The sequence below is a fragment of the Bos mutus genome, chromosome 11, assembly GCF_027580195.1.
Source record: "Bos mutus isolate GX-2022 chromosome 11, NWIPB_WYAK_1.1, whole genome shotgun sequence".
In the NCBI taxonomy this organism is placed as follows: Eukaryota; Metazoa; Chordata; class Mammalia; order Artiodactyla; family Bovidae; genus Bos; species Bos mutus.
In genome coordinates this window covers 33,009,596-33,036,342 of record NC_091627.1, presented here as the reverse complement: position 1 = coordinate 33,036,342, position 26,747 = coordinate 33,009,596, and the positions used below count along the sequence as shown (strand labels likewise).

Here is a 26,747-nt window from a genome sequence, read left to right as displayed (position 1 = left end):
TATAGAACATTAAATCCTGGGTCACGGGCCAAGTGTTGCCATGTCAGCAGACTTTGTCTTATCTTACACTTGGCTCAGGTTGAACACTTGTCAATTCCAGGTATGTTCTTCCAGTTCTTGTTGGTGCATATCGTCAGGTCCACAGCTGTTTGGATGAATCCTCACTTTTCTGTCCAAAGCGGGGCCAGCCCCTTCCAATTCTGTTGATGTGAATGAGGCTGGACCCTGGTTATTAGCCTGGAAACAGGGAGGAAGGTAGGGACAGATTTTGAGGTGGGTCAGCATCTTTTGAGGCATGCATCTGAGATGAGGCCTTTGCGTGGGCTTTAGGCTGAGGAAACAGCCTCTGAAGCAAGAGCAGGAGAGCCACTTCTGCCCCAGAGTGTTCAGGAGAATCTTGGCTGGACTGTGAATTCAATCTTCTATAAGTTGTCTACCTTTATAATTTGAATTTGAGCCTGATTTTTAGCACAGTCTGCTCTCAAGTTGTGGGAGCTGAGGGTTCCTTAGAAAATGCTGCCATGGAGATCATCTGGCTGTCATAGCTTGCTCTGAGTTGGTTCTTGACTGATTTAAGTCTTGCTATTTTCTTTCTTCTGTGCATAAGTCCTTCTTAACAAAAGCTCAACCATTTAATTGTCTTTAAAATTCCTGGTGCTCCTGTCTCTCTCTCAAATGCGAAAGCTATTGCATAAGCCAGTCATCTTCTAAGTGTATCCCTTACTAGTTTCACCTCATCAAGAGTCTTAGTACTATCCATGCAGCAGCACACCAGGGGTTCTCCGCAAGCCACTTACTGCTAGCACTGGGATCCTTGTCATCTGCTTGGCGAGTGATCCACTTACAGACTTCATCTCAGAGGTCTGTTTTACAGGATCAAATCTGTCTTATTTTGGATTACCCTAGAACAAAATGCTCTGTAAGGACTCAAGTGCAATTTTTTTTTTAAATTATTTTTTAGATCCTAGAAAATACTGGTGAAAGAGTGGAGAAGTGAGACAGAGAAGAGAAAGTAGTTAATAAAGTATTTCATATCAGTTGCCATGGGTGAGCAAAGTTAATTCCAAAGGGGAGCTCAGGAAGTCAGTGGAACACATGGCCTCAGAGTTATTCCCTCTGATAGGTAAAGAAGCTGGATTATTTATATATTAACTTCCATCAGTGGGAGGACTGCTGTCCAAGGATGTTAATCCCCTGGTACTTCTGGACTGCACTGCAAGTGTCAAAGCCTTCAATGGCCAGAAAAAGCGTCAAATAAAGAAATGCAAATGCTGGCAACCGGAAGCTGATAAGTTATGCATCAGAGTAGTAGTATGGGTAATGGAATAAAGGCAGAATATCTGCAGGTCCATTGCACCTGCTAAGTTAACAACTAAGGTCAGTATTGGGGCTTCTGTTGAATAACAAGCTTTTCTTCCATGTTGGCTGGTTTTGAGAGTTTTTCTAAAAATATATTCTTCTGGATACAGGTCTTGTGTCAGACCTGTGATTTGTAGATATTTTTCTCCCAGGGTGTAGCTTTTGTTTTCTTATTGGTTTCTTTCATAGAACAGAAGTATTTAATTTGGTCATGTCCAGTTTATTATTATTATTTTCTTTTGTGCTTTGTGCTTTTAGAGTGATGTATCAAACTTGAATGCAGGTCAGGAAGCAACAGTTAGAACTGGACATGGAACAACAGACTGGTTCCAAATAGGAAAAGGAGTTTGCCAAGGCTGTATATTGTCACCCTGTTTATTTAACTTATATGCAGAGTACATCATGAGAAACACTGGACTGGAAGAAACACAAACTGGAATCAAGATTGCCGGGAGAAATATCAATAACCTCAGATATGCAGATGACACCACCCTTATGGCAGAAAGTGAAGAGGAACTCAAAAGCCTCTTGATGAAAGTGAAAGTGGAGAGTGAAAAAGTTGGCTTAAAGCTCAACATTCAGAAAACGAAGATCATGGCATCTGGTCCCACCACTTCATGGGAAATAGATGGGGAAACAGTGGAAACAGTGTCAGACTTTATTTTTCTGGGCTCCAAAATCACTACAGATGGTGACTGCAGCCATGAAATTAAAAGCCGCTTACTCCTTCGAAGGAAAGTTATGACCAACCTAAATAGCATATTCAAAAGCAGAGACATTACTTTGCCAACAAAGGTCCATCTAGTCAAGGCTATGGTTTTTCCTGTGTTCATGTATGGATGTGAGAGTTGGACTGTGAAGAAGGCTGAGCGCCGAAGAATTGATGCTTTTGAACTGTGGTGTTGGAGAAGACTCTTGAGAGTCCCTTGGACTGCAAGGAGATCCAACCAGTCCATTCTGAAGGAGATCAGCCCTGGGATTTCTTTGGAAGGAATGATGCTAAAGCTGAAACTCCAGTACTTTGTCCACCTCATGTGAAGAGTTGACTCATTGGAAAAGACTCTGATGCTGGGAGGGATTGAGGGCAGGAGGAGAAGGGGACGACAGAGGATGAGATGGCTGGATGACATGAGTGACTCGATGGACGTGAGTCTGAGTGAACTCTGGGAGTTGGTGATGGACAGGGAGGCCTGGCATGCTGTGATTCATGGGGTCGCAAAGAGTCGGACACGACTGAGCGACTGATCTGATCTGATCTGATCAGACCACAAAGATTTTCTCTCATGGTTTCTTCTTTTACACTTTTACATTTATGTCTGTCTTCCATTTTGAATTTTTTATTTATGGTGTGAGGTATAGGTCATTTTTTTGACATAAGCATAACCAGTTTTTCTGACACCAAGACTGTCCTTTCTTCATTGAATTTCTTTTGTATCTTAAAAAAAAATCAAGTGGCCATATTTGTGTGCCTCTGTATCCAGACTCTGTTCTATTTCGTTGATCTGTGTACTTGTCCCTTTGTCAATATCATGCTGTCTTGATTACTGTAGTTTTTTAGTAATTCTTAAAATTGAATAGTACGTGCCTCCAACGTTATTCTTCCTTTCCAAAATTTCTTATCTGGTCTGTAGCTTTAGGCTCTCCATATAAAATTTAGAACTGTCTATATTTACAAATAATTATGCTGGGGTTTTGATTAGACCATCTGATTAGATGATACATCTTTCTTCAAATTTTTGACTCCTGTAGTTTTCCAGGGTAGCTGCTTTTATTGATACTGCCACTGCTTGGCTGGAGTGGGAGAAAATGAAGAAAAAGAAGAGAGGAAAAAAGTGCTGGGAGAACTTGAGAATGGGAAGTCTCTCCCATTCTCTCTGGATGGGCTTTAGACTTCTTTCTTCTCTTTAAGCTGTAGCTAGAGGATTTTTCCCAGATTCCTCTGTGCTAGGTTCAGGGGTTTGTGCTTGTTGAGTTCAAGCCAGGGGTTCAAGAGGGAAAAAAGGATAAACTCACCAGCTGTTTGGTGGTATTTTGGATTCTGTTGTATTCTTTCCCAGTCCACCTGGTGATATTTACTTTCACAAACCTCAAATAACTCCAGCACACATTCCGTGCAGGTGTATAATTTGATGGGAGAGTAAGGGCTTCCCAGGTGGCTCAGTGGTTAAAAAAAAAAAATCGCCTGCCAATGCTGGAGATACGGGTTTGATCGCTGGGTTGGGAAGATCCTCTGGAGAAGGAAATGGCAACCTGCTCCAGTATTGTTGCCTGGGACATTCCACGGACAGAGGAGCCTGGCAGGCTACAGTCCATTGGATTGCAAAGAGTCGGACATGACTGAGCACAAATGCACAAGGTCAGTTTGTGCTGACTACCTTAGTAATTTCTAAAACTTCCTGGGGGAAGATTATTAGTAAAAGTATACTGACACAGCATTTTGGAGGGCAATTTGGCATTTCTTTGGAAGGACTGATGCTAAAGCTGAAACTCCAATACTTTGGCCACCTCATGCGAAGAGTTGACTCATTGGAAAAGACTCTGATGCTGGGAGGGATTGGGGGCAGGAGGAGAAGGGGACTACAGAGGATGAGATGGCTGGATGGCATCACCTACTCGATGGACAAGAGTTTGGGTGACCTCCGGGAGTTGGTGATGGACAGGGAGGCCTGGCGTGCTGCAATTCATGGGGTTGCAAAGAGTCGGACACGACCGAGTGAACAAACTGACTGACTGATCAAAATTTTAAATGTGTATAGCAGTGAAGAATGAATCTTAGAGTAATTAATAAGGCAGTTGCCAAGGATAAACTTCTAATAATGGAAGTGAAACTCAAACCCTTGTGGAATGTGGGATGATTGTTGTCATTTTGACATGGGAACATGCTAACTGAACTGAGCCAGTCATTTGTAGTAATGCAATATTAATTACTGTTGCTTTAGGTTGGGTTGGCATACTTTTTCTTAAAGGACCAGATAGTAAAGATTTTAGACTTTGCGTGCCAGATGCTTTTTGTGGAAAACACTCAACTCAGCCTTTGTAGTATGAGAGCATCCATGCTAGTCACTTCAATCGTGTCCGACTCTGTGTGATCCCATAGACGGTAGCCCACCAGGCTCCCCCATCCCTGGGATTCTCCAGGCAAGAACACTGGAGTGGCTTGCCATTTCCTTCTCCAGTGCAGGAAAGTGAAAAGTGAAAGTGAAGTCGCTCAGTCGTGTCCGACTCTTAGCGACCCCATGGACTACAGCCTACCAGGCTCCTCTGTCCATGGGATTTTCCAGGCAAGAGTACTGGAGTGTGATGCCATTGCCTTCTCCGGAGAGCATCCATAGACAATAGATAAATGAATAGATGTGGCTGTGTTCCAGTAAAACTTTATTTGCAAAAACAGGTGACAGGTCAGATCTGGTCCAGGGTAGTATAGTTTCTCTAGTTTAATTGTCCCTGCTTTACATGACCTCTTGCTTCTGGTGCTACCGTATTCATACATGTAGATGCGGGCTCTAAAGTGGCATTGGCAGTACAACATGTTTTTATTAATTTTTTCAAGATTAATCTGGAAATAAAGACAAAATTAGAAAATTGTCCTGAAGAATTTAGGGATCTCCAGGAATTCTTAGATTCTACTTTGAGAAAAATTAATTTAAAGAACAAAGTAGAAGAAATTTAATAGGTTATATATTTTATAAAGGATATTATGATTCTGTATTTTAATTTGTGTTTAGCATTTAAACTTTGTAATACACAGTGAGATACCAAGTTTTTGGATAGGAGGGAGGAGGTTTTTGAATACCCTTTTTCTTTATAATTACAGGTTACTGGTCCCAACTCTTGCTTTTTCTCTAGGACTTAGATTTCATTAGATTTTTTTTTGCTGTTTCTGGTTGCTATTTCTTCGGCTTACTTTGCTTCTGTTTAAAACTGTTTCCTCTTGGGGGCAAATTGTTAGGTAACCATCACTTACTATTTGGTAACATTACAGTGATTTAGGAAAGGGATAGTTTTAATGATCAAAATATTAATTGCAGAATGTTAAGGAATATATTTACATTTTAAATTTTCTTTAGGCTATAACTAAACTTTCAGTAGGCACTTGCTTTAATGGATATGTAATTTGTGTAGTCATCATTTAATTTATGATTCTAACACATTTGAGAATGTTATGTAAATAACTCCATGATCTACAGTAGTTTAATGCGCTTATGGAATTATTTAGCATATGCTATTTGTAGATACTTTTTACTTCATAGAGTAAGGCAGAGTTTAGCTGAAATTGTCACAAATTTTACATCAGTAAGGTCCATGCAGTGGGCTATTGTGTTCTAGCCTTTTAAGCATAGAGATTTGAAATGTATTTAGAAACAACAGTTGTGAAAGAAGTTTAATGAAAGGGTTGCAGTTTTGCTCTATTGCTTCTGCATTCTGTGTCTTTGAGCAAGTTAGTGTTCTTTTCTAGACATCTGTTTTCTAATCTATAAAATGGGATAATAATAATGCCAACACTCAGAATTGTTGGGAGAATTAAATGAGATAATGCATGGAAAGAGTTTTATTTTTAAACAAAGTGACTGGCATAGTGTAAGTCATGTGATTAAAAACTTATGTTTAGGAGTTCTTTGAATTTGTGCATGAATTCCTCTTTCAGTACTTTTTAATATAAAAATAAAAGATTTTATTTATATCTTTTATGTATAAGCTAATTATCTTAATGTTTTTATTATTATAGCCTTTCATTATAATTATTATCTAAATTATTTTTAATAACATGTTTATCTATGTAAAACAGTAGGAATATGGGGAAATTGTCTTGACTAATCCAGGACTCTGTAGAGAAAATAAAGTTAAAAATAAGACATGGCCCCATATTGTCAGCACAGGAAGCAAGTGTATGAGCTCATTTAAGTATTGACTTTATAATATTTAGAAGCTGTCAAATAAGGGGACAGTAGTTTGTCTTTTTCTGCCTCGGGCTTCCACTTTACTTTTATTGGTATCCTTTTAATGTGTGCATAGACGGCTTGGTTTCCTGTACCTCTCCACAACAGACTGATAAGCACTTGATGGAATTGTCAAATTACACATTTGTTTACACATTTGTTTACTGTATCCTTCTTTGTCTCTAGGATGATTGAGGAAAGTGGGAACAAGCGGAAGACCATGGCAGAGAAGAGGCAGCTGTTCATAGAAATGCGTGAGTCTTCTGGAATCCTTGTTTGTATTAATATGTGGGAATGTCTTTTTTCCCCCTGATCAAATCACAGCTTTAATCAGAAGTTTTATGTTACAAATTTTAGAAGGAGAGGAATGGGAGTTAAAGAATCATGCAGTTGGAGGACACCAAGCCAGAGCATTACTTTAATTGAATTAACTTGAGTTGCTTTCTTAAGCAAGGTCATAAATAATGACAAATATGTTAACTAGAATATCTGTGCATTTAAAGCATGCCAGTCAATTTAGACCTCTTGTAATAACTCCATTGTTACCATGAGCTTGCAGGTGATGATAAATAATATGTTACGTAAATTACCTTACTGTAGATAAAGACTCTAATGTAGAGAGAACTAACTGTTAGAACAACACTTAGAGCTGTAGGAAGAAGTAAAAGTAGGAATGTGTACTTTGGTATGTAACTTTACTATATACCCTTTAAAATCTTCTGTTAAAACATTCTTACATATTGTTATTTATTCTTATATATTCCTATATTCTTCAGCAAAGAGGTCACCTTTTCATTGAATTTTATTTACTGAGAATCTGTTATATTCCAGGCACCATTATAGGTGCTAGGGTTGTGTTAGTCGTGTCCCAGTTGTGTCTGACTCTTTGTGACCCCATGGACCATAGCCCACCAGGCTTCTTTGTCCATGGAATTCTCTAGGCAACATTACTGGAGTGGGTTGCCATTCCTTTCTTCAGGGGATCTTCCCCACCCAGGGATCGAACCAGCATCTCCTGCATTGCAGACAGACTCTTTACCATCTGAGCCATATAGGGGAGAACAAAACACAGTCCCTGACTTCACTCATACTGTTTTCATTTTAAAGGGAAACTGACAAAAATGGAAACCAAATAAATAATAATTCTTGATATTAAGAATTATCTGGCATGCACTCTCATGGGCATGTGAGAGAGCATGATCGGGGAAATATTTAAAGTAAAAATTGGGTATTCTTCAAAGAATTGGGTTGATTGCTTAGTGAACGTTATCACTGACATAAACTTCATATAAATTACCATTCTGTGTAACAAACTCAAGAATATGGATGGTCTGGGAGATGTTTGGTGGGTGTGGCTGCAAGAGTCACCTCTATTTCTCCACAGAAAGAATTGCATTGGTGGTGATGGTATCTGCTATGGGAAGCCCCACTCTTATTTCTAACTTCACCCCAAATCTCCAGCATAATTACCTTCTAAGGATGCAGAAACCACTGTTTGCCACCCTGATGACTTGGCCCTATCATCCAGGTGTTGAGTTGACTTTAGTATGTCGATTTTGAATCTCATGATCTTTCTCTCTGCTCTTTCATTACTCTTAATGTTAGTTTATAGACTTCTACTGACGTATCTGTCAACACTCACACCAGAGTAGACCGTTGATTACAACTGATGGGCCTACATTGGCATATTATAACAACCCAAAGCCTATGGTTTACATTCTGGTTCATTCTTGGTGGTGTACATTCTACAGAACTGTATAATTTTTAAAGAAAGGCCTTTTGACTCTTACTTTTGCAATACTTTTACCTCTTTTTCATTATCTACTGACTATACAGATACTATAGTTAAGAGTTGGGAGGATAGCAGACATTCTTGTCTCGTTTTTGACTTGAATGGGAGTGGATGTAATATTTCACTATTAAAATGATATTTGTTATAGGTTTTGTACCTTTTATCAGGTTAAGGAACTACCTTTCTGCTCTAATTTACCAAGTGTTATTACTGTTATTTTCTTTAAATCATGAATGAGTATTGAATTTTATCATTTGTCTCTGCTTCTCTTGAGAGGAATGTATTTCTCCTTTTTAAAAAATTGAGATATAGTGACATATATTTTTCCTTTACTCTGTTAACATACATAATTCTGGAGCCAACAGTCTTTTTCTTAAACAGTCAAAGAGTAAATATTCTAGGATTTGCAGGCGATATGATTTCTTTGTCATAGCTACCTTTATTATTGTGCCATTCAGTGGTATTCTTAAGCCTTTCTGTTTTTGGACAATAGCTTTAAATTTCCTATTTTAAACAGTGATGAAATTAGTTTGTTAATTCTTTGGGTGTTATTTTTTTTTTTTTTTGACAGCACTGCATGTCATGTGGGATTTTAGTTCCCTGATCAGAGATTGAACCTGTGCCCCCTGCTTTGGGAGCATGAAGTCTCTTTACTTAATATTTTATCTTTTAGACTTGAACCCCATGAAAGTAAGAATCACATGTATTTATCATGATAGCCCCATCAACTCAATAAATATTTATTAAAGGAGAAATTATGTAGAAATTTGATAGTTTATACTTTTTATATGATATAAAATTCTAAGAAAAATGATAAGTGATAGTTTCTCAACTCTGGTACCAAAATAAAAGCTCCTAGTTGAGTCTACAGTATACTTGATGCCAGGCCTTCATATTCAGAGATTCTGATTTTATTTTTCCTTTTCCAGAATTTTGTCACTTTTATTGTTTTTTTCCAAGAAACTTTTGGCTTTATTGGTCCTCTCCCTGAATCTTTGTTTTCTACCTCATTATTTCATGTTATTACATGGTTTATTATTTTCTTCTTTCTACTTTAGGCAGTTCTATATTTTTATAGGTAGAGGTTTATTTTCAGACTTTTTTTCTTTCTTACGTAAGCACTGAATACTTTTTCTTGACTTTCTATTTTTGTAGGTATGTCTTCTGATATATACTATTATTATTATTATTATATTTCTGTGTTTTCTCATTTCTCTTATGAATTATTTAGAAGTATCCTTTTAAACTAGTAAGTGGATGTTTTTAATTATAAGAATATTTAGCTTGATTTATGGGTCAGGGAATGAGGAACACTCTAGAATCTTTGTGTTTCTTGATATTTTATGTTATTTGTTTTTCTGAATATTCCCTGAATGCTTGAAAATAATATTATCTCAATCAAGCTTGTTATATTTTATTAAAGTCTTTTTTCCTCACTCATTTGACTGCTTGATCTTAATTACTGGAGGTGTTGAAAATCTCTGCATTGATCATGGATTTAAAGTTTTCCCCCTGTAGTACTGTCAGTGTTTTGAAGCTTTTGTTCTTAGATGCATATATATTAAAATGTTCTGTCTACCTAGAAAATTGAATCTTTTATTATTAAATAGGTACATTTTTTCTAGTAATGTTTCTTTGCTTTGAGGTCTGATTTGTTGTATATTAATATAGCTATACCAGCTTTCTTTTGGTTAGCATGCCTAGTACAGTATATTTATTTTTATTCTTTAAATTTTTTTGTTATGAATGCTGTTATGAATACTGATATGTTTCATTTTTCTTCCATTATATTTTGTGCTTCAATTTTGTTGTTTCTCTGTTGTGTTTTGTTTTTTCCCTCTTTCCTTGGCTTTTCTTAGATGAATTGAGCTTCCTTCCTTCCCATTCTACTTTTTTCCTCTACTTAATTGTGGGTTGTATGTTCTTTTTCTGTTCTTTTTGTGGTTACTCCAGAAATTTTAACATCAATTGAAATGAAGTCCAAATCCTATCAATATTTATAACTTTGTTCAAAGTAGTATAAGAATATTAGAATGCTTTAGAGTACCTCCTTTATGAAATAGATGCTACTTTTTGTGTTTTTTGAAGCCCACAAATTAAACTTTATTTTTATTCTGTATAATCCACTTTTGTTTTATGCAGCCTATTTGGTTACCACTTTCCTTGCTTGCCATTATTTAAAAAAAAAAAATTAAATCTTGGTGGAATCAGCCATGTGTCTCTACCATTTCCCTTTGTGGGATTTTAAAACTTTTTCCCCTCGTTCACCAACTGTGAGAGTCACCCTTCAGTGATCTTGATTTTATTTGTACCTTCCTGTCTTCTGGGACCTCTGGCTTCATCTTCGGTCCCTAGGGTTTCTAATTGGACTGCCAAGAAAAAAATGAGGAAGTCATTCATGTTCATATTTGTTACTTATTCAGACTATTTTTTTAAAATATTTTTTTCTTAATCAGAAGTATTTGTAAAAGTTTTTGGACAGCTCTGAAATGTTACTATACATTTATTAGATTTATAATCTCTCCTCTTTTTTCTCCTTCCATGCTTCTTGTCTCCCCAGTTAGATTCCTTTCTCAGCAAAGTAAATTTATTTCCTCATGCCTGTCATTGGTCTACTGAGCACCTCCACCACATCTTATGGCTTCCTGGAACACCTTTGGAATGCTTGGCCCTATTTGAAGAGGGCTAAAAGCATCAACATGTTTACACAGGAAGAGGAGTTGACTGCTCCACTACTTTTATTATCTCCCTCCATCAGCCTTTCTTTGCTAGTGTCTACAGTTGTATAACCTTTTGACTTGACTTTATATTTTTCAGAAAAGAACAGATCAGAGTCTTTTATACCAGGCATTCCAGAACTTCCTAATTTTCAGTAGTTTATTCATTCAGTAAGTATTTAGTTGTTGTTTAGTTGCTCAGTTGTATCCGACTCTTTGTGACCCCATGGACTGCAGCATGCCAGGCTTCCCTGTCCTTCACCATCTCCTGGAGACTGCTCAAACTCGTGTCCATCGAGTTGGTGATGCCATCCAACCATCTCATCCTCTGGTGTCCCCTTCTCCTCCTGCCTTCAATGTTTCCCAGAATCAGGGTCTTTTCCAGTGAGTTGGCGTTTTGCATCGGGTGCCCAGAGTACTGGAGCTTCAGCATCAGTCTTTCCAATGAATGTTAAGGATTGATTTCCTTTAGGATGGACTGGTTTGATCTCCTGACCAGCAGTCACGTGCCTTACTTTGGGGCATATCGTAATGAATAATACAATGGTAACATGGTCTCTGCCTTCTTGGATCTTGTTTTCCTGGAAAAGGGAACCAAGAATGATGGGGCAGTGGGAGCCATGTTGAGGGAAGCCAGTGGTGTCCAGGAAGAAATCTGGGAGGAAGCGATGTCCTGGCTGAGTCAGCCCCATATGTGGTGAAGGAAGGGCTGGGACATTATCGCCTATGGAGGCTCAGAGGTGAGAGGCCCTGGCTTGTTTGGGTAATTACATGTAGTCCAGACTAATTGGAGTTGAGTGTGAGATAAAATTTGAGAGGTGCACGAGGCAGACCTTTAAATTGAGTTAGATAATCCTATGTTGCTCTAAACTAACATTTTATTTGTTAGGAATGAAGATTCCAGCTTCCTCCTGTGGGGATTTTGATGTAGGCTTCTGATACAGACAAATACAATAAAACCCTTCCATTTGACTCTTTGCTTTCCTTGGGATTTGATTATACTCCAGAACATCCATATCCATTTCTCATTAATAAGTAGAGCCATAATGTGCAAAGAAGGGTTAATCCTTTCTGTCCTTTCCCTATCTTTTTCCTCTGCCTCTTGGGTATCCAGTGTCGCATTGGTTTCCTGTCTGTCCAGGACTTTGACTGGGCTTTCTAATTGGGGCCAGAATTCTGCCTGGATATTTAGTTAAGACTCTCTGTACCATTTCTTGATGAACTTGAAACATTGTCTGATATCAGTATAATATTAAAATGACATTTTATTGTATTTCTTACAATGAAATATTCTTGAAATGAATAATAATGAAGATTAATTCTTTCTAAGATTATGACATCTGGTCCCAGCACTTCATGGCAAATAGATGGGGAAACAGTGAAAACAGTGACAGATTTTATTTTTTGGGTTCCAAAATCACTGCAGACAGATGGTGACTGCAGCCATGAAATTAAAAGATGCTTGCTCCTTGGAAGAAAAGCTATGACTAACCTAAACAGCATATTAAAAATCAGAGACATTACTTTGCCAACAAAGGTCCATCTAGTCAAAGCTATGGTTTTCCAGTAGTTATGTATGGATATGTATATGAAAATTGGACTATAAAGAAAGCTGAGCACTGAAGAATTGATGCTTTTGAACTGTGGTGTTGGAGAAGACTCTTGAGAGTCCCTTGGACAGCAGGGAGATCCAACCAGTCTATCCTAAAGGAAATCAGTCCTGAATATTCATTGGAAGGACTGATGCTAAAGCTGAAACTCCAATACTTTGGCCATCTGATGCGAAGAACTAACTCATTGGAAAAGACCTGATGCTGGGAAGGATTGAGGGCGGGAGGAGAAGGGGACCACAGAGGACTCGATCATTGGACGGCATCACTGACTCGATGGGACATGAGTTTGAGCAACCTCTGGGAGTTGGTGATGGACAGGGAATCTGATATGCTGCAGTCCATGGGATCTCAAAGAGTCAGACATGACTGAGTAACTGAACTGAATCCTTTCTAGTTCAGAATTTCCAAAGTGATATTCTAATCATTTAAATTTCTTCACTCGGGTTTTTTCTATTTTGTATTTGCCAAGCTAACGTATTTTTTGATCAGGAATTTAATTCAGGAGACCCTGGTTTGACTCCTAGGTTGGGAAGATCCACTGGAGAAGGGATGGGCTACCCACTCCAGTATTCTTGGGCTTCCCTCGTGGCTCAGCTGGTAAAGAATCTGCCTGCAATGTGGGAGACCTGGGTTCAATCCCTGGGTTGGGAAGATCCCCTGGAGAAGGGAAAGGCTACCCACTCCAGTATTCTGGTCCGGACAAGTCCATGTATAGTCCATGGGGTCGCAAAGAGTTGGACATGACTGAGCAACTTTCACTTTCACTTTACATAGGGGAAGTATTAAAAAAGCGAAGGCTATACTTAGTGGATGTGGATTCTTGTTATATAGATCAGGAAAGATTGGACTGCTCCAGAAGAAGGGAAATACATGGGAGGCTAGAGTACTTGATTTGTTGAATATTAGTATAGTGAGATTTTAGTGAAGTTCTAAGGTTATTGATGGGTTCCCTTGTGCCTATTTCCAGTTGACCCAAATGTGCCCCCTCCTAACAAGTCAGAGACAACCATTGATATGCCTTCTGACATATGGAATAGCTAGCTATCTTTCAAAGAGCATGCAGGTGGTCTCCCCAGTACACATCTCACAGTACGGCCATCCAGATGGTCCCTTCACACCCCTGAGCCTTTGTACAGCTCTGGGACACCCCTCCCCACTTTGTCTTGGCAGACAAACCCACATTCTCCTTGGCACCTAGCCTGGGTACCTATTATATCCTCATAACTACCTTCTATTTATTCTCCATAAGCACCTACCATCAATTTAATGAAATAATAGTTAATGTCTATGAACCCCTTGTAATTGTTGAGTTGTGGCTCAGACAGTAAAGAATCTGCCTGCAATGCGGGAGACCTGGGTTTGATCCCTGGGTTGAGAAGATGCCCTGGAAATGGAAATGGCAACCCACTCCAGTGTTCTTACCTGGGAAATCCCTTTTGAAATTATTTTTGGATTTGGACTGCTGTTAAATTTTAAAGAAATGATAGTCTGGCCAGAAATTCTTAAAATTTCTGAATTCTGTAATAGCCCACTGCTATCTATGAAGTGAAGTGAAAGGGTTAGTTGCTCAGTCATGTCTGACTCTTTGGGATCCTGTGGACTGTAGCCCTCCAGGCTCCTCTGTCCATGGAATTCTCCAGGCAAGAATACTGGAGTGGGTAGCCATTCCCTTCTCCAGGGGATCTTCCCAACCCAGGGATTGAACCCAAGTCTCCTACATAGGACTTCCCTGGTAAGACCTGGGTTCAATCCCTGGGTCAGGAAGATTCCCTGGAGAAGGAAATGGCAACCCACTCCAGTACTCTTGCCTAGAAAATCCGATGGATGGAGGAGCCTGGTGCAGGCTACCGCCCATGAGGTTGCAAAGAGTCGGACACGACTGAGCGACTTCACTTTCACTTTCACTCCTACATTGCAGGCAGATTCTTTACCATCTGATCCCCCAGGGAAGCCCTACTACTATTTGTACATTTTCCCCTATTGCATTTAGAGTGATGTATTTTCTTAAGGATCAGACTGGCAAAGGAAAGCAGAGTGATACTTAACTCTTGACTGGTTCCTGAAACTTTAGCATAGTGATTTCTGGCAAACTGAAGCATTTAGAGTCTTCTGTTTTCTGAAACTATTTAGCTTTGGACTTGCATGGTATCTGCTTTATTTCATCTTTTGTGGTGACTAATCTGATTCTAACTGCACTAGAGAAAGAGTTTGAAGAGAAAGTTATACCAGATACACTGACTTTTTTTTTTTTTACTGTAGTTACTTCTCCACTAGCAAACATGGCCTAATAAATGCCTTGCAAAAGTCTGATCAATTAGATTAATAATCTTTTGTTTGATCAGCTGGGGATGGAACTTCCCTTTCCTAGCTGTTAACATCCTTTTTCTCAGTGTTTCTCATAAAAACATATGTTTCAGTTCAGTTCAGTCTCTCAGTTGTGTCCTACTCTTTGTGACCCCATGAACCGCAGCACGCCAGGCCTCCCTGTCCATCACCAACTCCCAGAGTCCACCCAAACCCATGTCCATTGAGCTGGTGATGCCATCCAGCCATCTCATCCTCTGTTGTCCTCTTCTCCTCCTGCCCTCAATCTTTCCCAGTATCACGGTCTTTTCAAATGAGTCAGCTCTTCGCATCAGGTGGCCAAAGTATTGGAGTTTCAGTTTCAACATCAGTCCTTCCAATGAACAAACAGGACTGATATCCTTTAGGATGGACTGGTTGGATCTCCTTGCAGTCTAAGGGACTCTCAAGAGTCTTCTCCAACACCACAGTTCAAAAGCATCAATTCTTCGGCGCTCAGCTTTCAACTCTCACATCCATACATGTGAGAAAAACACTGGAAAAACCATAGCCTTGACTAGATGGACCTTTGTTGACAAAGCAATGTCTCTGCTTTTTAATATGCTGTCTAGGCTGGTCATAACTTTCCTTTCAAGGAGTAAGCGTCTTTTAATTTCATGGCTGTAATCACCATCTGCAACAATCTTGGAGCCCAGAAAAATAAAGCCAGCCACTGTTTCCACTGTTCCCCCATCTATTTGCCATGAAGTGATGGGACCAGATGCCATGATCTGTTTTCTGAATATTGAGCTTTAAGCCAACTGTTTCATTCTCCTGTATCACTTTCATCAAGAGGCTCTTTAGTTCTTCTTCACTTTCTGCCATAAGGGTGGTGTCGTCTGCATATCTGAGGTTATTGATATTTCTCCCAGCAATCCTGATTCCAGCTTGTGCTTCTTCCAGCCCAGCATTTCTCATGATGTACTCTGCATAGAAGTTAAATAAGCAGCGTGACAGTATACAGCCTTAGCTACAGTGATTTAATGATGGTTTATTTCTTAAATGCCCTTGGACATTTGTCAGCATTCTTTCTTAAAATCATTGGTTTGGTTTTGAATAATTAATGTTTAATGGTTCCAACTTAAAATATTTAGACTGAGATAGTAACATAGAAGGGCTTCCCTGGTAGCTCAGCTGGTAACAAATCTGCCTGTAATGCAGGAGACCCTGGTTTGATTCCTGGGTTGGGAAGGTCCCCTGGAGAAGGGATAGTCTACTCACTCCAGGATTCCTGGACTTCCCTGGTGGCTCAGATGGTAAAGAATCTGCCTGCAATGAGGGAGACATGGATTTGATCCCTGGGTCGGGAAGGCATGGCGACCCACCTCAGTATTCTTGCCTGGAGAATCCCCATGGACAGAGGAGCTTGGTGGAGTACATTGCATAGCGTTGCAAAGAGTCGTACACAACTGAGCGGTTAAGCACGGCACAACCACAGTAACATAGAAACTAAATGAGTGAAAGAGAATCAGACTGAATAACTTCAACATAGAAGTGTAAAACTTTGAAAACTACAAAGTATTATTGAAGGAAATTAAGAAAGTACTAAATAAATGGAAAGATATCCTGTGTTAAAGGATCAGAAAATTTATCATTAAGATGGCAATATTCCCTAAATGGATCCATGACCTCACTGTGGTTCTCATGAAAAACTGGCTTCTTTACAGAAAGGGAATCAGCTGGTCCTAAAATTCATATGGAAATTCAAGGGACCCAGAATAGCCAAAATGATTTCAAAAGAGAAGAGCACATTTTGAAGACTCACACTTCTGAATTTGAGAACTATTGTACAAAAGCCATAATAATCCAGATTGTGTGGTACTGGCATAAGGATAGATATATCATCAATGGGATAGAATTGAAAGTTCAAAATTAGACCCATACACCTGTGGTCGCTTGATTTTTCACAAGGATTCCAAGACCATTTAATGAAGAAAGAATAGTCTTTTGAACCAATAGTGGTGGGACAAGTGGGTATCTATATGTGAAAGAATGAATTTGAACTGCTGCCTCGTGCCACATAATAAATTAACTAAAAATATGTCATGTGCTTAGTCACTCTGTCGTGTCCGATTCTTTGCAAGGCTCCACCGGGCTCCTCTGTCCATGGGGATTCTCCAGGCAAGAATACTGGTGTGAGTCACCATGCCCTCCTCCAGGGGATCTTCCTGACCCAGGAATTGAACTGGGGTCTTGTGCATTGCAGGTGGATTCTTTACCATCTGAGCTACCAGGGAAGTCCAGGATCCTGGAGTGGGTAGCTTATCCCTCCTCCAGGGGACCTTCCTGACCTAGGAATTGAACCGGCATCTCCTGCCCTGCAGCCGGATTCTTTACCAGCTGAGCTACCAACAAAGCCCCGAAAATATGTCATAGACCTCAATATAAGAGCTAAAACTGTAAAACGGTTAGAAAAAACATAGGTATTAATATAAATCTTCATGAACTTAGATTAGGCAACGCCTTCTCAGGTTTGACACCAAAAGCACGAGTGACTAAAGAATGAGTAGATATAGTGGATTAATCAAAGTTAAAAACTTCTGTACTCTAGTGGATATGACTAAGAAAGTGAAATGACTACTCACAGAATGGGAGGAAAAATTTGCAAATCATATGTTTCATAAGGGACTCATATCTATAACATTTAAAGGACTCTTACAACTCAGTGATGAAAGACAGACAACCCAATTAAGAAATAAGCAGAGTGACTCATAAGGGGAAGAGGTTTCTTTTTGAAATAGTGAAAAATTTCTAAAAACTGTGGTGATGGTTGTACAACTAAATTGAATACTTTAAATGGGTGAATTCTATTTCAAAAAACCTGTTATATTAAAAAAACAGGACTGAATGGTGTATGTATGCTGCTGCTGCGTCGCTTCAGTCGTGTCCGACCCTGTGCGACCCCATAGACGGCAGCCCACCAGGCTCCCCCATCCCTGGGATTCTCCAGGCAAGAACACTGGAGTGGGTTGCCATTTCCTTCTCCAATGCATGAAAGTGGAAAGTGAAAGTGAAGCCGCTCAGTCGTATCCGACTCTCAACGACCCCATGGACTTCAGCCTACCAGGCTCCTCCGTCCATGGGATTTTCCAGGCAAGAGTACTGGAGTGGGGGTGTATGTATAGAAGGATAGAAATTTTGTGAGAGCCAGGTGATGAAGGAAATAATTTTAATCGTGACATCAAGGTAAAGGTTGATTGAAATGAGATTAAAAGAAATCTTTGCTTCAATTTTTGGTCAATAAGTATATTCACCAAAAACCTGGAAAAATCCTTCTTTTTTTTTTTCCTGTACTGTGGAATGAGCAGAAATGAGAGATGACTGTAAATATTGGTAGAAGAAGAAAATTTATGACAGTTCCCTTTCCCTCTGTTGAGTCAAAAGTTGCTGCCAGATCTTACAAAGGCAGTATGAATGGAAAAAAAAAAAAAAAAAACCCTCACATTGGAGGTCAGAGTTCCTTGAAGTGGGCTTAACGTTCAGGGAGACTTTTACAGCAAATTTTGAAATGCAAACAAAGTTTGATTCATAGCCTCATGTAATTTAGGCTTTGTTCTAGTTACTTTGGCTATATATCACTTATCCCCGAACAGTCATTTATTTTACATCTTTTTTTGGGTCTGAAAACAGAACGTCATCCAGTGCTGATGTCTTGACTTTGCTGCATGAACCTGAGGCCTCTGCTGGAGGCTCAGACTCAAGGCTGGGTCATTTGACTTGCTCACTCACGTGTTTGGCAGTTGCTGCTGACTTTGAGCTGATGGATTCGGTTCCTCTGCCTACCAGCATCTCTGTGTGGTCTCTCCACATCCAGCTACTTTGGGCTTCTTTACAGCAATGATGTCCAGCTTCCAAGCATCCTCAGAGAGTGAGAGCAGGGCCAAGCTGTCCCAGGTTTATCACCCACCTTCAGAAATCAGGCAGTGTTCCTCTGCCACACTCTCTTTGTAGAGGCAGTCACCATGACTTCACATGCAGGTGGAGGGAAATAATCTTTAGCCCTTGCTGGGGAGGGGCAGTGTACTAGAAGCACATAAAACAGTGGTCTGGAAATACTGGCATGGCCCTTTCTCGAAAAACCCAGTCTGCCTCAGACATGGAAGGGGACCTTAGAGATCAGCTGGTCCAGTTCCCTGATTTTTCAGATGGGGCCAGTGAGGCCAAGAAGAAGGGATGTAACACGGCCACGGTCATGGTCCAAGGTTGGTGGTCAGACTGGGGCTGGAATTGAGCTTTCCTGACTCTAGGCTGAGGTCTTTCCTACTCTACCACTGATTTTCACTTTGCAGAATATGTAATTCATTCACTCAAATCATGAGTGGTCCTGCCCTAGAGTTTTCCTAGACTAGCAGACAGACTGATGTAGGCAAAACTGCTGGCGTCGTGCTTGGCATGGAGTGGGCACACAGAAGCGTTTCTTAACCCTTCTTCTCCACCTTGTGTTTTAGCCAAAGAAGGCCTATTTGACATGTTATGTATAGCCTGTGCCAACACAATAGAATAGTCACTTCCCCAGTGTGTGGAAATTAAATGGTAAATCTAATTGAAGGTTTTTTTATTTGCCCTTTTTCAGGTGCTCAGAATTTTGATGTCATACGACTATCAACTTACAGAACAGCTTGCAAATTACGATTTGTACAAAAACGATGCAACCGTAAGTCATTTCTACTCATTTCTATGATAGAGCTCTTGATAGTGTAAAGGTTTTTACTGTGTTCTAGTCATATTGTAATGTTAATTAAGTTATTTTTTATCATAAGTGTTTATTAGAATGTAAGCTTCATAATGGAAAGAACTTCTTGATTTATTCTGGGTGTCCCTCAAAATATTTAAGAAACTCAGTACGGTAACCAGCTTTGAGATTACTTACTTCTTTAAATGGGAGAATTGATTTCTCCTTGTCACTGTTTTTAGTGAAAAGTTTTATATAAAATTAATACAATTTATCAGTTTCTGGAGGGAAAGAAAAGCTAATATTTTGATAAAGGTATAATAAAAATGAACTTTCTTGATTAAACTTATAACGTAAATCAGCCTTTTCTATAAACAGTTGCTTCCACAGTTGCTACTTATGAAATAAATATATGTATGTGTATATGTATATACACAGGCATATAAAATCCTTCTTAATTTGTGTACAGAGAACTAATTTAGAATTATTGTACTTTTCTCATATATGTGTTTGTGTGTGTATTAAGGAAAAACTGTTTTGTGTAATCTAAAGATCATTAGCCTTAGAGTGGGAAAATCTGTTTTAGTCTAGGTTTTGTTTGCCATTTATTATAAGTCACTTTGTATCTAAATACTTCTACACTGCTTTAAGTCCTACTCAGAAATTCTAGCTTAAAATTCTCTTTGAAGAGTTTACCATGCCATCCTAGATTAAAGTCATATTTCTTCTCTGGATTTCCCAGAGCATTGTTTTTCAAATTATGGGTTGTGACCTGTTAATGGTTCCTGAAACCGTTTTGGTGGACTGTAGCCAGAATATAAAGCATGTAATGGAGAGAAAGAAGAAGGGCAAAAAGCTAGAATATAACTTATATAGTAAGGCATTTTGTGGAACATGTTTTTTATATATCTAGAAGTGTGTGTGTATGTGTGTTTTGATTAAAATACATTTTTGTGGGTTGTCAAAAAGTTTGAAAACCACTGTCCTAGGGCAACTACCAGTTTTATAATTCTTCTTATAATTCTTGGAACACATTAGTCTGTGTGTGGGCTGAGCCAGGCTAATGGCATTAGTAATATAAACAAAAGATGCATGGTTTTAGAAGTTCTCTGTTGTCACATATGATTCTTCAATCCACCTGAAATTTTTCTGTGGGTGGAGAGTATAAGTAGGAATCAAATTTTTTCCATATGTATGTTCAGTTGACCTTACACTGTTTATTGAAGAGACCATCCGGTTTCTACATTACTAAAAAAATCTTTCTCTCATATTCATTAGGAGAAATGCACCAGAATGTTGATAGCTGTGTCCATATATGAGAGGATCTGCTTTTGGACTCTTGTGTTCTGTTGGTCTATTTGTCTATCCGTGTACCAATCATCATTGTTACAGCTTTATAGCATGTTCTGAATATCAGGTAGAACAAGTCTCCCTACTTTGTTCTATAGAGACACATTCCTTTTTACATTTATTTTCACACAAATTTTAGAATCCGTTAATTTATACTAAAAACATAATTTTAATTATAAAATTAAAAATTTAATTTACATATGGTAAAATTCATCCTTTTAATATATAGCACTTGGGATTTTCTTGGGATTGCATTGAATCTGTAGATCAAGTTGGGGAGAATTGCTATATATCCAGTGTTGAGATTTTATTCTATAAACATGGTATATCCCTCCATTTATTTAGATTTTCATTTTCTGCTAGTTATAGGTATTTTGGTAGAGATGCTACACATCCTTTATTGGACTTATTCCTAAATTCTTGATGATGTGTAATTCTGTTATACGTTTTTAAAATTTCATTACCTGTAACTGGTATGTGGAAATGCAGTGACTGTCATATCTTCATTTGTATCTAGCAGTCATTCCAGACTCACATATTAATTTTAGTGATAAATGTATAGAGTTTTTATGATTTTTAATGTATATAATTTTGTCATTTGAATGAGTTACACTTCTTTATTTCCAATGTTTGTACTGATAATTACTGCATATTTATATGGTTTAGGATCTGAAATACAATAGGAAGGATGATAGTGGGCGTTTTTATCTCATTCTCAGTATTAGAGAAACGGCTTTCAACATTTTACTATTAAGTAATATGTTTGCTGCAGTTTTTTGTAGATCTCCTTAATCAGATTAAGGAAGTTCCTAGTAGTATGGTTCTTCATTTCTAAAGATAAGGCTTATTTTAAAAGTTTTCTTTTGATAATGATATCTGACTTAATTTTGTTTTAACCAGAGGACAATGTTTATGTGACTTTAATCCTTTAACATTTATTGAGATTAGCTTTATGACTCAGGGTAAGGTCAATATTTTTTTAAGGTCAATTTTTATGCGTATTCCTTTTATTCTTGAAAGTAAAGCATATTTTCTGATCATTGGGGCAGGACTTCATATGGTGTCAATTATGCCTACTTTATTGGTTGTAAACTTTGTCTATGACTGTACTTATCTTTTTATATGTTTATTCTGTCACTTGCTAAGAGGAGTATGTTACTGTCTCCTACAAAGCTTGTGACTTTGTCTTTTTGAAGTTCTGTTACATTTTGCATTGTGTATTTTTGAAGCAGCAAAGGGGAGGCAAAAAAGAAGTGAGTAGGACTAAGTGCTTATATACTGAGTTGAACAAAGAGTAGCAGTTGTGGAAAAATAAAATATCGAGAGACTAAAGACAAGAGTTGTTTTAGTGAAGTCGGTACAGATTTCTCTGACACTCAATTCACTGCCTCTGGTGATGAGGATGTTTCTTTCCTCCTGAAATGGGGAGGGCATTGTTCACATGGGACTTTTTATTTCTGCTTTGGGGAAGAAAGGGGGAGGTCAGAGTGTCCTTTTTGGCATCTGCTGTTTTTCAAGTGTCTTTAGCTCAAACTAATCCATAGGTCAAAGTGACATATTTTGGGGTGACATATTCTGCCATTCTCACTATTCTTTTTTAAAACTTACTTATTTATGGCAGTGTTGGGTCCTCATTGCTGCGTGGGCTTTCTCTAGTTGCAGAGAGTAGGGGCTACTCCCTCGTTGCAGTGCAAGGGCTTCTCCTTGCGGTGGCTTCTCTTGGTGCGGAGCACGGGCCCTCGGGCGCGTGGGCTTCAGTAACTATAGCATGTGGGTTCAGTAGTTGGGACTCCTGGGCTCTGGAGTGCACACTTAGAAGTTGTGGTGCACTGGTTTAGTTGCTCCACAGCATGTGGGATCCTCCAGGACCAAGGATCCCACCCGTGTCTCCCGCATTGGCACTGAGCCACCAGGGAAGCCCTACCCTTCACTCTTCTATTAAATATAAATAAATGTAAAGTTCTTATAGCTTTCTGATAAATTAAAACTGTGGAGTTGTTGACAACTTCTTTTCTTTGTGTTCTAGTCCATCTTGTTGATATCTGGAACATGATTGAAGCCTTCCGAGACAATGGCCTTAATACACTGGACCATAGCACTGAGATCAGTGTGTCCCGCCTCGAGACCGTCATCTCATCCATCTACTACCAGCTGAACAAGCGCCTTCCTTCCACTCACCAAATCAGTGTGGAGCAGTCCATCAGCCTCCTTCTCAACTTTATGATTGCTGCATATGACAGGCTAGTACCTTCCCTGCTTACTCCATCTTAAGAATATTTCTCTCCTAATCATCCTTCTTTCACACTGCCTTGCCAGGGCTTGTCAACTCAGAGTCACAGTTAATAGGGAAATGAATTAGTATAAGTCTCTTCTAAAGACTGGTTCAGTGCCAGAATGACTTACTGTCCTGCGGCGTGTCACATAGTAACCTCTGTAACATTAGGGAGAGTCAGAACACTTGAGACACATTGTTTGGTAAAAGCATAGATACCTTAATATTGATGTTCTGTGTCCAGTGAAATATAGCCAAGTTGTACATTTGATTATGAGGCTTTCTATCTGACATCCAGGCTAACTTTTCTTTATGATGAAATAACAATTGCCCTTGGCCTATAGTATCCTGCTTTCTCTTTATTTATGTTTAGGATTCTATTTTAATTTTTTTCCATGTAGAACATTGTGCTCTAAACCTTCAAACAATAGAAGAAAACTAAAGATACTCCAAAGTAAAACAGAAATGAGTTGTTATATTGGTATTTGTGGAGAATGAAGTTTGTATGATAAAGAATAAAAAAGAATCATAAATGATGGAAGCACTGAGGTTATTTTCTGGGAACTAAGGATTTAGTTGCTGATTCCTGCTATACTGTCAGCTATCTGGTTTGGATGGGTCATTCTCTCTCCTTCATTTTTATCTCTGTAGAAAAGCAAGTTCAGGTATTTGTAGAATGCTGTTAGTTACACTTTATAATATTGAAGGTTCTGTGAATTAATGGTAAAGCCATTCAGATGTCAAGGCCAGGTCACACAGAGGCAGTCACTAAATTCACAACATTTTTAAAGATGTTATCACATTAGATAGTCCATCCATTTAATCACAGTTTTTTAAAAAGAAATTTGAATTCTTAAAATATGAGTCCCAGAATTCTAGTGCCATTTTCGTAAAGCAGTTTAGATGAATGAATTCAGTAGCTTAGTTTTATACTGTCCAAGGAATGCTTCTTCTGATTCAAAAACCTTGGTAAAAACTGTTGTTCTGTGGTGAGTAAACAGTACCTTATCATGATACTGACTTGCTGAGGGCGTCAGTTCAGGGCCGTGCAACACAATGTAAGAAACAGTATTTTAAAGTCAGAAATAACGACCATCAGTCAGTCTGTCAGTTCAGTCTCTTTGTGACCCCATGAACCGCAGCACGCCAGGCCTCCCTGTCCATCACCAAATCCCGGAGTCCACCCAAACCCATGTCCATTGAATCGGTGATGCCATCCAGCCATCTCATCCTCTGTTGTCCCCTTCTCCTCCTGCCCTCAGTCTTTTCCAGCATCAGGGTCTTTTCAAATGAGTCAGCTCTTCCCATCAGGTAGCCAAAGTATTGGAATAAAAATCATCTGACAACTTAAAAATGACAAAGCGGAGATTATAAACTTTGATTCTATAATTATATCAGATAAGTTAACTACTATGACTAAAGATTAGAGGAGAAGGGAGAATGAAGATATAGCAGAGGGAGAATGGGAAGACCAAAGGGAAGGGCAGAAGGCACAGAGGCGTCCTAGGACATGGTAGGGGAAAGCTGGACACGCACAGCAAGAGACAAAGGAAAGCAACGGACGGGAATCAGACGAAGACACATCAGTAGAGGGCACGCTGAAGAGAGCTAGGAAAGATGAATGAGTTATGAAGAGTGAGGAGTAATAGTACGACAGTGCTGACTTTGGTAATTCATGTCTGATGCATGGGCATGGGCGTCAGAGTAAATCATCAAAGCTTGACTAACCTTGAAATCTTTATATGATACGAGCTTACTGAGTTAGCACTCTGGAAACTTGAAATTGGCTTTCTTGTACCAAAACAAAAAGAAAAAATCTGGTTGTCAAAATCTTATTTTTGAAAATCAGGACATTTTGTTGTTGTGAGTGAAAGTCACTCAGTTGTGTCCAACTCTGTGCGACCCCATGGACTGTACAGTTCATGGAATTCTCCAGACCAGAATACTGGAGTGCGTAGCCTTCCCCTTCCCCAGGGGATCTTCCCAACCCAGGGATCAAACCCAGATCTCCTGCATGGCAGGTGAATTCTTTACCAGCTGAGCCACAAGGGAAGCCCCAAATACTGGAGTGGGTACCCTTGTCCAGTGGATCTTCCTGATCCAGGAATCGAACCAGGGTATCCTGCATTGCAGGCGGATTCTTTACCAACTGAGCTATTAGGGAATCCCATTTTATTGTTAAATAGTTCAAAAAGGAGTAGTCTCTTTATATAAGGGCCACTGTGTTACTTAGGCTGGAGAGTTCCTTTGATATGTAGAATTCATGTTATTTTAATTGATCTTTTCAGGCTTTTTTGTTGCATAAGTTCTCAGTGTTAAAATTTGCATGTACCAATTACTTAGTTATTAAATTCCCTCACCTCCAAACTCATAGTGAAAGTTTTGGTCAGGTTATTTCTGATTATTATTATAATAGATTGTGAGACCTTAAACAACCATATGGAGCAAACAGGATCTCGGACTTTCTCCCTTAAGTGTATACTTTCTTAGGAATTAATTTTTTGAAACTTAGAATTTAAAATACTTCACATTTGACAATTATGAACATTGTAGAATGCAAAGAATAACATTATAAACTTCTGTGTGTAGGACTTTAAGCTGTGAGGAGCTAGCCAGAACATTCTGTGAGCCTCAGTTTTTCCTCCGTCAGGCCCTTGGCACCACAGTTACAGTACTGTAGTTACATGGCCTGGTCCAAAGGTACAGAGGGTGGTGCTTTAACCAACATTGTTTTTTCTTTGTAACACGGATATCCAAATTCCCAGCATGAGGGATAGGAAGCCTTCTCGACCCTTCTTCAGTTGAGCCGATTTAGAGTTTGTGGTTTATTAACCTTGTTTCTGTTTCCAGCGCCTGTAGTAGTTCCATGTCTTCAGCTGTAAGCAGTAAGAAGCTTACTCACATGGGCTTTTCTGGTAACCGGCGCACAGGCTCACATGGCAGAGGAGCCAGAGGCAGGCCAGCCCTGGATTGTGGTTGCCCCAGGGCCCTGGCTGCATTTCTTTATAGTGGTCTTGGCTTTGCCCACCTCTTCTATCACATTTATCCTTCTGCTTCAGAAAATGCCTGCTAGCAGCTACTAAATGTTTCCGGTCAAGCCTAGGTAGGCAGAGAGAGCCAGTTTTCTTTTAACACCAAGCAGAAGTACTGGAGTCTCCCTCCAGAAATGTGCATTGGGGCCATGTACGTGTGAGTGTTAGGTGTTTAGTTTTGTTCTGTTGTTTTTAGCTGGAACAAAGGATTTATGCCTTTAGGACCGAGGGCAGTTAAATTCTCACCCTCAACCCATGTTGCCTCATCGTGGGGACAGTTGCACTGGATATAAAGGTACCGACTACAGTGTTCATTACTAAATTCCTCGCAGTGCATTGGAAACTTGTTGTTCCCCTTATTGTTAAGTAGTCCTGCTCTCCATCCAGTCCTTAACCTGAAACTGAGAGTCATTATAACTCTTTCTTCCTCTGTCAGCCCAGCGTTCAGTCAGTTACCAAGTTCTTTGATTTCTGCCTCTTGAATAGCCATCAGGTCTATGAACTCCAGTAACGCTGAAGAAGCTGAACGGTTTTATGAAGACCTACAGACCTTTTAGAACTAACAACCAAAAAAGATATCCTTTTCATTATAGCGGACTGGAATGCAAAAGTAGGAAGTCAAGAAACACCTGGAGTAACAGGCAAATTTGGCTCTGGAGT

The 26,747-nt window shown here is 39.2% G+C and overlaps 1 protein-coding gene across 6 annotated transcripts in view; it reads left to right on the top strand.

Annotated features, from left to right (window-relative positions):
* Nucleotides 1-26,747, top strand: part of DTNB (dystrobrevin beta) — a 241,721-nt gene that overhangs the window by 24,440 nt on the left and 190,534 nt on the right. For all 6 annotated transcript variants that reach the window (XM_070379236.1, XM_070379235.1, XM_070379233.1 and 3 more), the window contains exons 2-4: nt 6,483-6,550; nt 19,335-19,415; nt 22,810-23,023. In XM_070379236.1, coding sequence (XP_070235337.1) covers nt 6,484-6,550; nt 19,335-19,415; nt 22,810-23,023 — 362 coding nt within the window. In that variant the 5' untranslated portion in view covers nt 6,483. The remainder of the gene's footprint in view (nt 1-6,482; nt 6,551-19,334; nt 19,416-22,809; nt 23,024-26,747) is intronic.